Source organism: Prionailurus bengalensis, chromosome X, assembly GCF_016509475.1.
Source record: "Prionailurus bengalensis isolate Pbe53 chromosome X, Fcat_Pben_1.1_paternal_pri, whole genome shotgun sequence".
Taxonomy (NCBI): Eukaryota; Metazoa; Chordata; class Mammalia; order Carnivora; family Felidae; genus Prionailurus; species Prionailurus bengalensis.
In genome coordinates this window covers 6,947,545-6,964,973 of record NC_057361.1, presented here as the reverse complement: position 1 = coordinate 6,964,973, position 17,429 = coordinate 6,947,545, and the positions used below count along the sequence as shown (strand labels likewise).

General features: G+C 51.1%; 1 protein-coding gene and 1 long non-coding RNA gene across 4 annotated transcripts in view; one reads left to right on the top strand and one right to left on the bottom strand.

The window, feature by feature from the left end:
• The window catches only part of SHROOM2 (shroom family member 2), a 156,958-nt gene extending 154,776 nt beyond the window's left edge, over window positions 1-2,182 (bottom strand). For both annotated transcript variants that reach the window (XM_043570795.1, XM_043570796.1), the window contains exon 1: window positions 2,003-2,182. In XM_043570795.1, the coding sequence (XP_043426730.1) occupies window positions 2,003-2,167 (165 nt within the window). In that variant the 5' untranslated portion in view covers window positions 2,168-2,182. The remainder of the gene's footprint in view (window positions 1-2,002) is intronic.
• Window positions 2,183-2,491: 309 nt separating this feature from the next.
• LOC122477241 lies at window positions 2,492-17,392 on the top strand. 2 transcript variants are annotated; one of them, XR_006295662.1, is made up of 3 exons: window positions 2,492-2,942; window positions 3,666-3,718; window positions 9,932-17,392. It is a non-coding gene; the product is annotated as an uncharacterized LOC122477241 (long non-coding RNA). The 2 variants fall into 2 exon arrangements; XR_006295661.1 differs by lacking the exon at window positions 9,932-17,392 and adding an exon at window positions 7,095-7,370.
• The last annotated feature ends 37 nt before the right edge of the window (window positions 17,393-17,429 follow it).

Below are 17,429 nucleotides of genomic sequence, written 5' to 3'. Positions count from 1 at the left end.
AGTAGCGTGAAAGCTAACCGGCAGGCCAAATCACGAACAAACGGCTTCACATGCCCCAAAAAGGCCCTGGTGCGTATTTACTGAGTTTTACTGCCCACCTCTTTCGGTCTAGAATGGGGTCCTTTGGACACAGGGAACAGGAGGCCAGGAAGAACACACCAGGGTTTTTAGGAAGGAGGGCGTGCTCAAGAATCCCCTTCTCCAGCTTCTGATAAAACAACTGAATTTCAGAGTTTTTAAGTTTATTTATTTATTTTGAGAGAGAAAGAGAGCATGCAGGCGTAGGAGCGTGAGACAGAGCGAGAGAAGCCCAAGCAGGCTCTGCACAGCACAGAGCCCGATGATGCAGGGCTTGAACCCACGAACCCCTGAGGTGAAACCAAGTCTGACGCTTAATCGACTGAGCCATCCAGGCCCCCGGAATTTCAGTTTACAGTGACTTCCAACTTTCTTATACTGTGTATGCTTATAAGGCAAGATTTCACCTTAACTAACGTGTTACAATTTATTCCTACTTATAATGACAAGTCTAAGATACACTGAATTGTGTATATCTTTTTTTTTTTTGAACACATGAGATGCTAAAGACCTAATTATCTTCTTAACCTTTACCATCAGAAATGCCCTGTAAAACCTTTATTAAAAAGGCACAACTTAACATTCTTTAATATGCATTTATGCAGGAAAGTGCCCTTGCGGGGCAAAGTGTGTACCATCTTTTCAAAGAACTGAATTCGTTAATGGGTTACACATTAGTCCAATTTATAGCAATGATAGCCTCTTTTCCCAGTTGAACATAAATTCAGCGCACATCTAAACAAGCCTCCTCTCAGACTCTCTGGTTCTGTAAATCTAAAAACAGGAGAAAATGTAGAACAGAAAAGTTTGGGGTCTCATTTGCTATATGCACAACAAAGCCACACCACTGCTCAAATTCATTACCGGTGGGGTGGGTTAGGAGTGACTTTATACCTTCCTGCTGCAGGGAAGCAGGAAAGCAGAAAAAGAAAAACAAAACAAAACAAAACAACCCAGCAACTCACCTTCAAACTCTGGTAATAGCCAAGAATTTTTACATTTTAAAGGGAACTTCGTCCCTAGGAATGGCCTGATCCAACCCTGCCCAGAGACACTGACACTTGTAACCAGAAGAAAACAGGATGATGGGTTTGTTGTTTGTGTGTCTTCACAGATCAATACAAGTCCAGCTGGTAAATTTCAAGTTCGATTTCTGTTCTGAGACAAGAGAATTCACAGCGCTAAAGCAGCCTCCTTCCCCCACCACACACACACACACACACACACACACACACACACACACACACCGCGAAACACATTCCTGATTAGACATATTAGAAACTTGTTATTGGAGCTCAAGTCCCGCTTTTAAAAAGGACGCTGAAAGTTTCGGTACGTTTCTGCAGGTATCCAGAACGCCGTGGATCTAGGGCTGGAAGCCGAAAGTCAGTAAATATTGATGGGCTGATGGGAATCGAGAAGCTGGGATGGCGACAGCTGCTAGTCTGGCTTTCCCAGCGATAAGGGGTACAGGTTCAAGGGGTGCAGAACCAAGGGCCTACAGTGGCAAACACAGATCGGGACAGTTCAGTCCACCCCCTGGCACGTGGAGTGGGCCCTCTCCAACCTCTGGGCAGCCCCACAGGTGCAGGCCGCCGCTGGAGAAGCCGGGAGTGACAGGGGACCCAGCCAGGTCCCTTCTTGAAGGGGGAGGGGAGGGGACCCGGAACAGGAGCCATTTAAACTCTGCGCCGCGCTTAGAGTGAGCAGGGCTGGGAGCCGCCGCCGAGCGGCCGGGGTGGCGCCGGGACCACGCACCTATGCGTGTCCCGGTGCTCCGGTCCCCGCAGGTGACCCAGGCGGACCCGCGTCCCGGCGCTGGGGGCGCGATCCGCCCGCCCCTCCGGCGCCCCCACCCCCGGCGAGTCCGCCGCCCCGAGGCCACCTTTGGGTTGTCACCGTAAGGGTCCCGCAGCCGCCTCACCTTGGTGATGACCAGCGGTTCGCCGTGCTCGCGGCCGCCCTTCAGGGTGAAGCCCCATGGGGCGCCGCCGCTCAGCTGCACCTCCACCAAGCGCCCGCCGTCGGCCGCCCGCGCGTCGGCCTCGGCCAGGCGCTCGGGCCGCGCGCGGGGCTCGGCGCCCTCCATTGCGCGGGGCGCGGAGGCGGCGCGGCCGCTCAGCCCCCAGGGCCCGTCCGGCCCGCGCCCATGCAGTCGGGGGAGCCCCGGCCAGCCGAGGGCGAGGGAAGGTCCGTGCGCTCCTGCCGCCGCCGGCCAGTGGCGAACTTGCGCGGCAACTTGGGAGGAAAGTGCCGGCCGGGGCCAGGGAGGGAGCCGGGAGCGGGCGGCGCGGCGCACGGAGGAGGGCGGGCCGGGCAGGGGGCGGGGCCGGCGCGCTCCAGGGCTCGGGCCGCTCGGCGGGCAGGGGGCGGGGCGCGCGCGGGGCTCCCGGGAGCTGCCCGGAGGGTGGGAGGGACCGGAGGGGGCGCGCGCTCCGGGACCCGTGCGGCCGCTGAGGGACGGAGGGGCCAGAGGCGCTCGGGGCGGGGGCGCCCTGGACTGGTCCCAAGGGGGCGAGGGCCGGCGCGCACACGGTGCCGGTGTCGCCGGCCAGGGATGCGAGTGCGCGCTCGGGGCTCCCCCAGGTTACCCAGAGGGTGGAAGGGGGGCGAGGGCCGGCGCGCGCACGGAACCTGTGCCGCCTGCCGTTGCGGGAGCGCGCCCCGACTCGCCCCCCTCCAAAGTTGCCCGGAGGGTGGGAGGGGGCGGAGCGCGCACTCCGGACCTCGCGCTGCTCCGTGGGGCCGAGGGGCGGCCGGGGACCGCGAGACGAACTCCGGTCCTTCCTCCCGCGCGAGCGCAGGGCGGCCCTTGGAGGCTCCGGGCGCGCCAGCCCTCCGCCCGGGAGGCCGAGCGGCGGCAGGTGAGGCGGCGGAAGCGCCCGCGCGGGGCGGGGCGGGCGGGCGGGCGGCGGTCCGAGTCCCCGGCGCCCTCCATCTTGGAGCGCGCGGCCGGCCCGCCGCCCCCGCCTTTGTTCGCGCCGACCGCGGGCTGCCGGCGGCCGCCCAGGTGAGGCCGGAAGCGCGGCGGGCGGCCCCCGGGCGGCCCCGCGCCGGTCCGCGAGCCACCAGCCTGCTCCCGCACGCACGTGCTTTGTCCCCGGGCGCGGACTTGGGGCCGGCGGGTCCCGGGAGTCCTCCCTGAGAGCCTCCCCTCGCCGCGCAGCCTGGGCCAAACGCTGGCCTTAGGAGGGTCCTTTTAAAGTCCGGGCAGAAGGGAAGGGCGTCTGGACTCTTCCCGGGTGGAGCTGCCTACCCTCCCACAAGGTCCCTGCTGCAGCGCCCAGCCCACATGAGGAATGTTCTTGGCTCTTCCCAGCCCTTGTAGGTACGGTCCGGGAAGTCTTTGCATTCGGACCCTGTCCTCACTCTCGTAGGGCAGTGCCACGAGGTCTTAATGTCCCACTTCTGCATTGCCTACAAAGGAGAGGTGGTCTAAGATTACTGAAAGGGTGTGCCTCCTACCTCTGCCCCTTTTCAATTTACGTAAAAGTCCCGTATGAAGAAATACCTGTATTAGTACATGTTTGCATGCTTTGCAAAAAAAAACAAAACCAAAAACCAAAATCTTTTTATTTTATTTGTAGTTACGTCACTGGACGCTGGTGCTCGCTTGTCTCTTCAAAGCGGCTCTATCCAGGTACTTGCAGCAGGTGGGGATGGAATAGACCTCAAGGACAAGCTCGGAGACCACTGGACAGAAAGAGTGAGGGGTCTCTGTCACTATGGAGCAGAGACCAGGAACCTCACCTGTGGTCTCCGTTTCTTCAGGGGTTAAGTGAGGGATTTCCATTCTGTGACTGATGGTTTGGGGTATCATCCAGGCAACTGAAGTAAGAGTGCAAACTTCACTCCGCGCTTCTGGCTCTGGGCACTGATTACTGCCCCATAAGTAACGTCCAGAATGTCTCCAGTTAGAGGAATGGGGAGTTTTTCTTTGTGAAGGGAGATGTAAGGAGTGTGTGCCTGTTAGAATCCGTCTCAAGTGTACCTTGACTGCAGTGGTCATGCAAACCTGCCCAAAATGATTACATTGCACACAACTAAATAGACACAGGAGTGCACCAATGCTGAGGAAATCTAACCAAGCTTGGCAGATTGTATCAATGTTAATGTTCTGACTGAGGTGCAGGTTGCAAACGATGTCCCTGTACTGTTTTTTACAACTAAATGTGAATCTGTAATTATCTTCAGCTATGACGTTTGCTTTAAAAAGTGGATGGATCGGGACACCAAAAGACAAAGGGCCATATAAACGCACGTAGAGTTTTTGGAAGTTCCCTAGTCTCAAAACGCACCGCCCTGCCCTGTGATATATTAACTTAAATCTCAGTTAACTAGGGCTGAAATTCAGGCCACTAGATTCACTAAGCAGAGACCAAGATTTCATTGTCCCGTAAGTCACAGCCAAAGTCCTCTTTAACGTTTTATGTTGATCATGTAATCAGATGACCTATCCACCGCTTGAACGGGTTATACTGTTCATTCTCAAACTTAGGTAGAGGTCGACATTTATCCTTAGTAAATTTAATTTTACTGAGTTTTTTCTTAATCTTCACATTAGGCATTCCTCCCAGCTTAGCATTATTTGAATATTTCTAAGACTGCTCTATCTATAGACATTAATAAATACAGCAGAAGGGACTGTGTGTGGCCTGCTTTGAGATAGATGCCCTCTTCCCAGACCCTCATAAATCCTTTCATTGACGGTCTTGGGTTTATATAGGTGGGCAAATCTACCATCACACCTAGCCTTCTGTATCATGTCCGTTGTATCATTATAAGACAGTATAATGTATCTTGGAAGCCATCAATATCTTGTGACTGAAAGGCATTGCCCCAATTTATTAGCCTCGCACCCTTTTTGGAAGAGTTTAGTATGACACTGAACCAGTGTGGACTTACAATGGTAATGGTTTTCTTTTCTAAGAACTCATAACTCAGCCAGATTTTCTAAGGACAGAATATATTTGTTAGCATCTAGCTTTTCTGTTAGAAAGCTAGGGACAAATAGGCTTTATGAGCCTATGTTCTTCTGGACCTGTAGACATGACCCTGTGACCCATCAACATCTAAGCATTCAATAGCCCTGGGTATATGCCACTTTTTCAAATCTGAGGCTTCCTTTAATAGAGAAGAGACAGGTGAAACTTGAGGTCGTTCTTTTGGTGTCTGGCCGGCTCAGTCCATACAGCATGTGACTCTTTAATCTCGGGGTTGTGAGTTCCAGTCCCGTGTTGGGTGTGGAGATTACTGACAAATAAAAGTTCTTTTACTTTATTGACAGTGAATGAATCAATCAATGAATAGAAGACCAGTTGAGCCAACTTTCAGAGATTTCATCAATAGCTAATCCTTTTTATGAAATAGAGTTCAAATTATTTTAGGGTTTTTTTGTTCTAAAAAGACACGAGGATTTGTAATTATAAAATGTAGTGGAGGGTAGAGTACCAAAACTTTACCTTTCAAAGTAGTAGGTTAGTACCGTCAAGCTTTGCAGAACACCTGTGGCAATTTTTAGAGGGCAGTATTAGCCATTTTCTACTTAACCCACTGTGTACCTGAGTTAGGGTCCCTATGAATTCAGATGGTGGAGAGTCAATCCAGGTAAGAGAGCAGCCACAGGAAAAGAGTGACGCGGTGACTTTGCCCCTCACCACCATTTGTCATCTTCTCGATTTCTACCAGCTATTATTACAAACATCGGAATTTAACTTAGTTGTAGATCTTGGCCCAGAGACAAAAGCTGAATGCTGCATCTGCATAACTGCACCCCCACTTCTCCCCCTCTCACCTCAGAAGGGTTTTACCCTGGGTCTTGTTAGTTGGAGCGTCTACAGATCTCTAGGGGAGAGATTTCCTCTTCTGTGGGGGGGGTCTCTACCTGTGCATGGCATCATTATCCCATTCATGTAATCCACATTGGGAGTTGGCTTCTAGCACCCAGCACCTTTGGTTGAGGAAGCAAGCAGCCACAGCAACTAAGACATAGTAGCCACGATCCACAGGGAACCTGCTTTGTACCAAGCACATTACATAGATGGACTCAAGTCCAAAGTTTCTTGGAGCATGCATCACCCCAATTTACAGAGGAAGAAACTTGAGCCCCAGAGGGGCTTAATAACTCTGCTTGAGGTTGCTGAGCCCCGTCCCAAGGGGGACTCACACACTCAGGCTCTTCTATGCACAGGGACCAGTGCTGGGTTGGGTATTGGACGGCAGTTTGCACTGAGCTCGGGAGCTGGCTCTTCTCTGTAAGACCTTTAGACACTGAGCCACCTTTTGAGCTTCCCTTGATCTCCAAACAAGAAAAAGGCTGAAGCATCCTATGTGCAAACTTTGCCTAATAAAACTGGGTACTAATTTATGTTTGCTTGAGTTCCAATCCTGTTACCGTGGAGACGTGTTCTTTAATTTTGTTTATTTGTTCAGTTTTGAGAGACAGAGACCGAGCGCTACTGGGGGAGGGGCAGAGAGAGAGGGAGACACAGAATCTGAAGCAGGCTCCAGGATCCAAGCTATCAGCACAGAGCCCGACGCGGGGCTCAAACCCATGAACTGTGAGATCATGACCTGAGCCCAAGTCAGACACTTAATCCACTGAGCCACCCAGGCACCCTTGAGATATGTCCTTTCAAACGTTATGTGTAAATGGTCACATTTCTGGCTGGTGGTTAAATACACACACACACACACACACACACATACACACACACACTTTTATCAGTGAATGAATTAATGAATAAAAGGCAAATTAAACCAAATGTTAGAGATTTAATTAATAGCTAATCTTTAAGAAATACGTACAGTAAAACCTTGCATTGTAAATAACTTGTTCTACAAGTGTTCCACAAGACGAGCAACTGTTTCTAATAAGTTTTAATTTGATAAACAAGCAATGTCTTACAATACCAGTAGTACATGACTCCAAATATCACACAATCACAACTGAATCAATGGTTCTCTCTCTCTCTCTCTCTCTCTCTTTCTCTCTCTTTCTTTCTTTCTCTCTGCAGGATTGAAGGTGATTGTCTCCCATGCTCAGATGCTCAGTCTCAGGCCACGGTGTTTCGCAGAAATCAGTGATTTTTCAGAACGTTGGAAGGTGCCCAAAAGTGGCAGTGGTGTATTCTTTGTCACTTCAAGCACCTAAGTTCTTTGCTTTTCCACACAAAAATGAGCTTAGGAATCCTTTACTTCATTGTAGGTCAGGCTGTCTGCAGATAGAGACCCTTTCCTCTGCTGCCTTATTGCCAGTTACATTAAATACAGTACATGACAAGAGTTTATTAGTATTGTACTGTAGCCAATGTCTGTTACTAATGGTGAAAGTCTCCCAGTAACCCTCCTCTCTCTTGTCTCCTTCACATGGCCATGAAGGTTTTCAAAAGTAATTTGTTTTTCTTTATATTTTGTATTTTCTTTATTATTTTGTATTATATTACAGTATTGTAATCATTTTTGTATGAATATTTTTGGGCTGCAGAACGAATCATCTGAGTTTCCATTATTGCTTATGGGAGAACTCGCTTTGATATACAAGTGCTTTAGACTACAAGCATGTTTCCGGAACGAATTATGCTTGCAAACCAAGATTTTTATTATATATATGAAACAATGCTTTTCAAGTTGGGAGTATTCAAAAAGAGCTACTATTTTTAAAGTGTTTTTTTATTTTTTAAGTTTATTTAAGAGCAAGCACAGGGGAAGGGCAAAGAGAGACAGAGAGAAAGAATCCCAAGCAGGCTCTGCACTGTCACAGTGTGGAGCTCCGTGCCTGGCCCGAACTCTCCAATCGTGTCCTGAGCTGAAATCAAGAGTGGGTCACTGACCCAGCTGAGCCACCCAGGTGCCCCTAAAAGTGTTCATTTTTAAAATGCAGTTTTAGGGGCGCCTGGGTGGCTCCCTTCTGGTGAATGTACATCTTTGGCTCAGGTCATGATGTCCCTGCTCGTGGGTTGGAGTCCCACATCAGGCTCTGTGCTAACAGCTCAGAGCCTGGAGCCTGCGTCAGATTCTGTGTCTCGGTCACTCTCTGCCCCTCCCCTGCTCCCACTCTGTCTCTCTCTGTCTCTCTTTCTGAAAATTAAACATTAAAAAATTTTTTTTTAAATTTTTTTTAAGCGTATTCATTTTTGAGGGAGAGACAGAGTGGGAGCAGGGGAGGGGCAGAGAGAAAGAGAGAGACGGAATCCGAAGCAGGCTCCAGGTTCTGAGCTGTCAGCACAGAGCCCAATGCGGGGCTTGAACTCACAAACCGTGAGAGCATGACCTGAGCTGAAGTCAGACACTTAACCGACTGAGCCACCCAGGCGCCCCTTAAAAAAATTCTTTTTTAAATGCAGTTGTAAAAAGTCATTGGCTGTTTTTCCCTTTTTATTTTTTTATAAAGTAGCCAACAAGTCCTTCTTGAGCACTTTTAACTTGCCCAGTACTGGGGAGAGGTTGCTAAGGAATTGAGAGGATGCAGGAAACAGGAAGCATTAACTCTGGCCAATGAAGAAAATACAATAGGAAAAAGAAATTAGTGCACCATTATGCGCAAAATGACTTAATTGCAGAACTTCTAGCAGGAGAGAAACCAAAGTAGAGAAGAAAAACAAGGAATTAATACAACTTCTAGATGAAGAGTTGTATTCCTTTGCTCCTGTGAGCAGAGGAATGTTCTTTACAGGGAAGCTAAACGCGTTAGGACTGAATGCTGAAACGCTGTGGACGAGTGCAGAAGCTTCCCAGTCTTGCTCCTTTTGAATGTGTCCCGAGACTCCACTCCCCATCCCAGGGGTGTGCGTACAGGTAGGGTGAGTGAGGAAGTATAAACAGCTCTGGGCTTCTGGCCGAAATAACTGAGTCTGGTGGCTGGAGAACAGGTGAGGGTAGGCCGTAAGGAGTTTCCTTTGGGCAGGTTGAAATTTGAAATGCCTTTGGGATGCCGTGTATGTTTTCTAAGGCTATTGTAATAAGTTACCATAAACTGCTTAAGACCATGTTTTTTTCCTTCCTGGAAGCCAGAAATCTGAAATCTAGGTGTCAGCAGGGCCACACCCCCTCTGGAGGCTCTAGGAGAGAATCTGTTCCCTGGTACCTTCAAGTGTCTGGTGGCTGCTGGCATTCTGGGCTGAATGACTGGATCAGGCCAACTTACTTTTGCCTTTGTGGTCACCTAGCCTCCTCCTCTGCCTACGTCCTGTCTCCCTCTGTCGCTCTCTTAGAAGGTCACCATGATTGCCTTTAGGGCCCACCTGGAGAATGGAGGCTGCTATCTGCATCTCAGAATCCTTAATCTAATCTGGTGTGCAAAGACCCTTTTTCCAGATAAGGTAACAAATGTTTTAGGGATTTGAACCCGTTATCTTTGGAGAGCAATAGTCATCTTAACTACAGATATCCGAGTGGAAATCACTGGGGTGTTCTTGAGGTAGGGTCCCTTCCCTAAGCAATGTGGAAGAAACAAAACCTTCAAAATAAAGGAAGGCAACCTGGCTATAGGTGGACATGAAATCCCGCACGACCCCGTAACAGGAGACCACCTAATGAGACCACATGTTTCTGTGTTACCATATATGGGAGGCAAAGAGGTAGAAAATGTATAAAAAACTATGCCACATGGCATTTGGTGCTCAGTTCTTCGGGTACGAACCCAACTGAGCGGTGCTGGCAGGAATAAAGTTGCTTTCTGGAAAGAAAAGCCTCAGTGTCACAACTCTGTGTGAGAATCCTGCTACATTACATGGGGGCTCGTGTCCGCGATTCAGAGATGGTGCGTATCCACCTCCTTTGCCGCCAGGGTACAAACCTCTGAGTGCCAGGAGACGTGGCCTTGCCTGGCACTAAAGGACTGCTTGATCTTTAGGAGATGAGCCCTCCCGGTGTGCCGGGGCGAGGACCCCACGTGCAGCTGCAGAACCCGTGTGCGCCAACGGAACCCGTGAGGCCCAGGAACCAGCTTAAGGAGAGCCGCCCATCAGACTGGTAAGAGCTGGGTTCATTTTGGCAGACCTGCCCCTAAGAGGCAGAAGGGGAGCCTGGTCACCTCCCAGAGTTGCCCTAGTTCCACAGCGACGAGGAACCAAGCCACAACTCCTAACGTGCTGAATGTAGGGTGGTGGGTTGGAGTCGATGTGTGAATGAGACGGATAACAGAAAGGTTCTGACCTGACCAAGGGTCAGTGTTGAGTCTTGATCCGCGGTTCCTTGGTGACATCATATGGCTTAAAGCGGCACAGACTTGCCCGGGAGCGTGATCTGTATCACGGATTGAAACTGAACCCGCCAATGCTAGAGGCTCCCGAAATATCTCTGAGAGGAGAATGGCCGGAAATGGACAAAGCGAGTGTGTGTCCTCTCCAAACTGGTCCCCCACCTTCCTCTTTTTTCCCCCTTGTATGCATGAAAGTCATCTGTTAGGGGGAGGAAATGGGTGGAAAGCAGGGTAAACCAACTCCCCTAGAGTGTAGGTGGAGGAATTTCAAAGAGGGATATTCAGGAAATTATGGTGTGAAATTAACTCCTGGAAAGCTCTGGACATTCTGTGAAATTGATTGGCTGTCATTTGGGGCAGGCTGGCTCTCTGAGGGCTCACTTGATAAGGAACTAGTTGGCTGAGTGTTGAGGGTCATTGCGGGGGACCCAGGCCACCCAGACCAATTTCCTTACATTGACTGTTGGCAAGACGTGGTCCTGTCCCGGCCACCTTGGCTGAAACTCTGTATTGAAAAGAGCTTTAAAGTTAGGATGGCTCACGTCACAGCTTCCTCCAAATACCGGCCAGAAATTAAAAAGCCCATACTGTCGGGAGAACCTGAAGAAACCCCACCACCATATGTCCCACTGGACATCTCACTGCCACCTGTGCCTTCAGTCACTTTAGCTGCCGAAACCCCATCGGAGTCTGCCCTTAGTCTCGAGACCTCACCACCCCTAGCACCACTGGCCTCCCCGAATGTGACTGACTCACCCAGACCACCAGTCTTAAAACCACATATGCCTCCTGGAAGGTGACTAGAGAATCAGACCAGCAGAGGTGGTTCCTCCCTGTAGCCACAGCAGGGAGCCCTTCTGATGCCAGGAAGGCCAGATCCAAGGGGGCCAGCGTGTTTTTGTGTACCAACCCTTTACCACTACGGACCTCCTAAATTGGAAGCACCATACCCTCCTATACGGAGAAACCCCAGGCTATGATTGAGCTAATGCGGTCCATAATTCAAACCCACAAACCTACCTGGGTGACTGCCACCAACTTCTGACCCTCTTCGATACGGAGGAGTGTCGCTGGATTACCCAGGCAGCCCTAAAATGGTTAGAGGAGAATGCCCCAGCTGGGACACTAGATCCCCAGGCCTGTGCTCGGGCTCACTTCCCTGAGGAGGACCCCAAATGGGACCCAAATGACTCAAGTATAAGTGGAGGGTTTGCAAGGACTTGAATGGTATCCAGAAGCCCTTGGAAAGCGGGGGGAAAGGCCATAAATGTGAGTAAAACATCAGAAGTGCTCCAGGGGGCCCGAGGAAAGCCTGAGACAGTTTATGAGAGACTGCGTGTGGCATTTCGTCTCTATTCTCGCCTGATCCAGAAGTGCCCACTCACCAGCGGATGGTTCATGCAGCTTTCGTAGGTCGGGACCAGGGGGACATATGGCGCGAGCTGCAAAAACTGGGAGGTTTCACCGGCGTGAATGCCAGTCAGTTGCTAGAAGTAGCAACCCAGGTGTTGGTGAACTGTCACCAGGCAGCACAGAGGAAAGAACGCAGAAAGAAAGGGGACCGGCGGGGGAAGGCCTCCTGCCAGAGCAAAATTAGGGTGGAGTCAGTGTACTTATTGCCGTCAGGAGGGCCACTGGAAAACTGAGTGTCCCCAGAGACCAGACCATTCTCAGCAAAGCCCCCAAGCAGAAAGAAAGAGGCCATGTGGTCCAGGGCTGGTACCAACGGGCCCCAATGCCTCATGGGGCCCCCCGAAGACGACTTTGTGGCGCTAGCCACCGAGGAGGACTAGGACAGACAGGGCTCTATTTTGTTAGGCCCCCAGGAGTCCATGGTCTGAGTGAATGCGGGGGCCAACCCATTGACTTTATGGTGGATACTGGAGCAGAACACTCAGTAGTGACCCAACCCATGGACCCCTCTCACAGAGACAAGCCACCATTGTGGGGGCCACAGGCAGTCGGACGCACCGTCCCTTCCTGCTGCCTCAACGATGCAGTTTAGTTGGCCATGAAGTCATCCGTGAATTCCTGTACCTCCCCGACTGCCCTGTGGCTCTAATGGGCCGTGACCTGTTGGGAAGGCTGCAGTCCCAGATAACTTTCCACTCTCGGGGACAGGCTGCTCTGACCCTACGGAAACTGGAAGCAAAGATTGTGACTCTCAACGATTCCTCAAGGGGAAGAGTGGCGTCTCTGCAGTCTCAAGGAGGAACCACAACCGGTGCCTGAGCTTCCCTCTAAGATCCCAGGAGTGTGGGCTGAAGGCAACCCATGAGGCCTGGCCTGAAACATACCACCTGTGGTTGTGGAACTGAAGTCGAGGCAGAGCTCACCCAACAGAGACCATACTTTATCCGTCGCGAGGCACAGATCGGGATCCAAAAACAGCTGGAGAGACTTTTAAAGTATGGGATCCTCCGGCCGTGCCAGTCACCTTGGAACATGCCCCTCTTGCCTGTCCAAAATCCAGGCACAGATGACTCCCGGCTGGTTCAGCACCTGCAGGCAGTCAACCAGGTAACTGTCACCATGCACCCAGTGGTCCCAAGCCCCTCTACACTTCACACACACATCACAGGTGGCTCATTCCTGCTGAAGCCACCTTCTTGCCCTGTTTGGACCTCAAGGATGCCTTTTTCTGCATCCACCTGGCCCCCCAGAGCCAGCTGATCTTTGCCTTCCGATGGGAGGATCCTGAAAATGGTGACATGGGCCAATTAACTTCGACCAGGTTGCCTCAGGGTTTCAAAAACTCCCCAACCGTTTCCGGCACTGCATTTGCCTCTCACTCGGAAGTCTTCCCCGCAGATCAGCATGACTGTCCCGCTTCAGTACGTGGATGACGTGCTGGCTGGGAGGTCCCGGGAGGGCTGCATGGAAGGGACTCAGCAGCTCCTTACCCTCCTATGGAAAACCAGTTACAAGGTCTCGAGGCAAAAAGCCCAAGTCTGTCAGGAAAAGGTGAAATATCTTGGCTTCCACCTGTCCCGGGGGCAGTGCCAGCTCGGCCCAGAGAGGAAGCAGGCCATCTGCTCGATCCCGGCCCCGAACCCTGGTGCCAGGTCCAGGAGTTTCTCAGGCTGCACGTTTCTGAAGGATCAGGATACCTTAACTTTTCAGTCCTGGCAAAACCCCTCTGTGAGGGGGGGAAGAGAGGGAGCCCCTGATGTGGGAATCAGTACAGCAGAAGGCCTTCGAGGAAATAAAGCGAGCCCTTACTAATGCAGCTGGTTTAGGGCTCCCAGACATGACCAAGCCTTTCTTTCTGTGTGTCTGTATTGGCTGGTATTGCAGGGGGAGTCCTAACTCGGTTGTTGGAGTCATGGCATCACCCCGTGGCATATCTCTCCAAGCAACTTGACTCACTGGCCCAAGGCCGGCCCCGCCCCCCTCCCCGGCCTACGGGCACCGGAAACCATGGCCCTCCTGGTATCTGAAGGCTGACAAGTTAACTATGAGACAGGAATTGACAGTCTGAGTGCCACATTCAGTATTGACGTTAGTGGAGTAAAAGGGACAATACTGGCTAACCAACGCCGGGATGGTCATGTATCAGGGAATGCTATGTGAGAAGCCACGTGTTCACCCAGAAGTAGTGCGAACCCTGAACCCCACAACCCTACTGCCTGTCGGGCCGGGCCAGCCAGACCTTGACTGCATTGCAGTCGTGGATAAGGTGTTCTCCAGCCCACCAGACTTGAGGGATCAGGCCCTCAAAGACGCCGACACTGAATATTTCACTGATGATAGCAGTTGTGTAAAGAGGGGAGAGCGTCTTGCAAGTTATTCTGTGGTGACCCTGAATTCTGTCATTGAAGCAGAGCCCCTGCCGAAGGGGACTTGGGTGCAAAAGGCAGAGCTAATTGCGCTAACCCGTGCCCTCCCACTGGCGGCAGGGATATGTGTTAATATATACACAGACTCTAAATATGCCTTCACCACCGTCCATGTCCATAGGGCCTTAGATAAAGAGAAGGGTCTAGTAAATTCAGGACGGAAGAACATAAAGTATGGTTAGAAAATCCTTGAACTCTTAGATGCTATGTGGGCCCCTAAAAGTGTGGCAGTCATGCATTGCCAGGGACATTAATGGGGAGACACCACGGCTGCACGGGGAAACTGTAAGGCAGACCGAGAGGCGAAGCTAGCAGCTTCCAAAGGAGCAGTGGAATCAGCGGCTTTAACCGCTGCACTGTTGCTTAACCCGCTGGCAGAATGGGACCCTAATTACTCACACCATGAAAGTATGTGGTTTAAGATTGAAAATGGAAGCTACCTCCCAGGTGGATGGTGGAAATTTGAGATGGGCAAATAGCAATTCCTGAGACCCTGGTTCCAGCCTTTGTCAAGCAGTTCCATCAGGAAACTCACATTGGCCGGACGGCCCTTGAGACAATGTGGAGCCAATATTTCTACCTCCCTCGACTCTCCGGCATAGCCCGGGCGGTATATGAGCAATGTGAAACGTGTGCCCGGAATAATCCACATCAGGGACCCAAGGCCACTCCCGAGGTGCAGAGTGTCGGGGGAGCCCCAGTTGAAAATGTGATGGTGGACTTCACGGAGCTCCCCCGGGCTCGGGGCCGTAAATATCTGTTGGTCTTTGTGTGCACTTTCTCAGGCTGGGGTGAAAGCCTTCCCTACTCGCACAGAAAAGGCACATGAAGTGGGAAGTAGCCCGACTTCTTCTAAAGGAAATTATCCCACGGTTTGGGGTCCCTTTCACTATGGGGTCAGATAAGGGGCCAGCACCCGTGGCTGAGGAGGTGCAGCTGGTGGCAGAAGGGCTAAAGATCACGTGGAGGTCACACGCGGCATACTGACCCCAGAGTTCCGGGAAGGTGGAATGAACGAACCGAACCCTGAAGCTGCAATTAAGTAAACTGTGCCAGGAAACCCACGTGCACCGGGACCGGGTGTTGCCAGAAGCCTTGTTAAGAATCAGGGGGAGCCCCAGTAAGCAAACGGGCTTTCCCCTTATGAAATCCTTTATGGGCGCCCTCCCCCAACTGTCAAGGGCGTAAGGGGGATTTCAGTGAGATAGGCAGTCTAACCCTGAGGCAGCAGATGAGCAGACGTTTTGTGGAAAAACAGCCTATACCGTACTTCCTTCAGGCTGGTCAGGGTCATGTGCTGGGGACTATTCGTCCCATCTTTCTTCCTGCTCCCACTTGCCAGCGGGGAACATCTGGGAGTTCAAATGTACAGAGATAGGGAGACTCAAAGGAAGGGGCGTGCCCTGCAGATTGGCAAATGGAAAGATGATGAATGGCCTCCCGCACATCTAATCCAATATTATGGCCCTGCCACCTGGGCAGAGGACGGGTCCTGGGGCTGCCGCACTCCGACGTACATGCTAAACCGCATAATCAGACTGCAAGCAGTTGTAGAATGTATAACCAATGAAACTGCCAGGGCTCTTAGCTCACTAGCCAAGCAGCAAACCAAAATGTGCGGTGCTATCAAAATTGCTTCGCCTTGGATCACCTGCTTGCTTCTGAGGGAGAAGTTTGTGAAAAGTTTAACCTGAGCAACTGCTGCCCACAGATAGATGATGAGAGAAAAGTCATAGAGGAGATCACAAATCAAATGAAAAGGATTGCTCATGTCCCAGTCCAGACCCAGTCCAACATGGTTGGAACCCCGGGGAGGTATTGGATGGTTTTCAACTCTCGGGGGATTCCAAACTCTCATGGGAATTACCCTAATTTGGGGAGGGTGCTTAATCTTATCTTGCTTACCTCCCCTGGTTGCACGGTCTGTCTCCAGACTCATTGAGGCCATGGGTGAAAGAAAGACGGCCACCCATATAATGATGTTATGGAAATAGAAATCTCTAAATCAAAATTATGTTCTTTGACCCAAAATAGAGGGGTCTGAGCATCAAAGTGGGGAATGTGGTAGGGTCCCTTCCCTAAGGAATGTGGAAGAAAAAACTGCCAAGATAATGGAAGGCAACCTGCCCATATGCATGTGTGACATCCCTCACCACCCTATAACAGGAGACCACTCATCAGACCACATGTTTGCGTATTAACATATATGGGAGACAAAGAATTGGAAAATGTACAAAAAACTATGCCACGTGGCATTCGGGGCTCAGTTCTTCGGGCTCAGCAACTGAGCAGTGCCGGTGGGAATAAAGTTGCTCTCTGGAAAGGAAAGCCTCATTGTCCTGACTCTGCGAGAATCCTGCTACATTCTAAGACACAAAATGGGACTTTTCTCCTGGTTTGAAAGCATCATGGCTAACGCCCCACTGTTTGTGCTGATAGTTCCAAGTGCTCACAGGAGAGGCAGAATCCGCTGGTTATCTGCCTGCCCCCCGGGAGGTGATTGGGGAAAGCTTGTCGCACCCTCAAGCCAAATGAGAGCTCCCTCAGAAAGACGTCTGGAAGTGTAGGCCACTGCCGATCAGCAACTTTTGTGGACATGAGCAGAAGGCATCAGAGGGGAGGAGGGCTCAGCAGTGAGTGAGTGAGCTCTCCAAGTATGCCTGAGAATGCCACTACATAGCCAATTATCACGAAATTTACCAGCTTAAAACCGCAAACTCAGGCCTGACCCAGGACTACTACTGAGGCTAACAGAGCCAAGCAAGGATTCTGAATGCTAGTGACTTCCTGGCAAGAGACAAAACAGTTTTACCTGGGGAATGAGTAGTGGGGGGTGTAAATTATCTTTTATCCTTGTAGTTTTTGAGATGTAATCAAGGTCTAGATCTGGTCATGCAAATGTGTAGGCGGCCAAGTCTAGAATTCTTCTTTCTCCCTGGGGTCCCTGTATGACGTGGGGCATTATGCTTTAAGTAAAAGCCAGGGATTTCTGGGAGGGCAGAGACCAATAGGGTAACTCTGGTTACCTAATCAAAATTAGGGGGGCTTGATCAGAGGAGGAAAAGAGGGGTAAAAAGGCAGCCACATGCATGGGCCATGTCTGCGTTCTCCAAGTGATCCTCAGCTGAGGTCAAAGGCATAGACCTTGTGGTCACAGATCAGAACTTAGTCAGTGCAGGGCTTGGGGTACCCAAGAGGATGGGAGGGTTTTTTTGTTTTTTTTTTTAATTTTTTAAAATTTATTTTCAGAGAGAGACAGAGGCACATGCAGCAGAGGGGGAGAGAGAGGGGGAGACACAGAATCCAAAGCA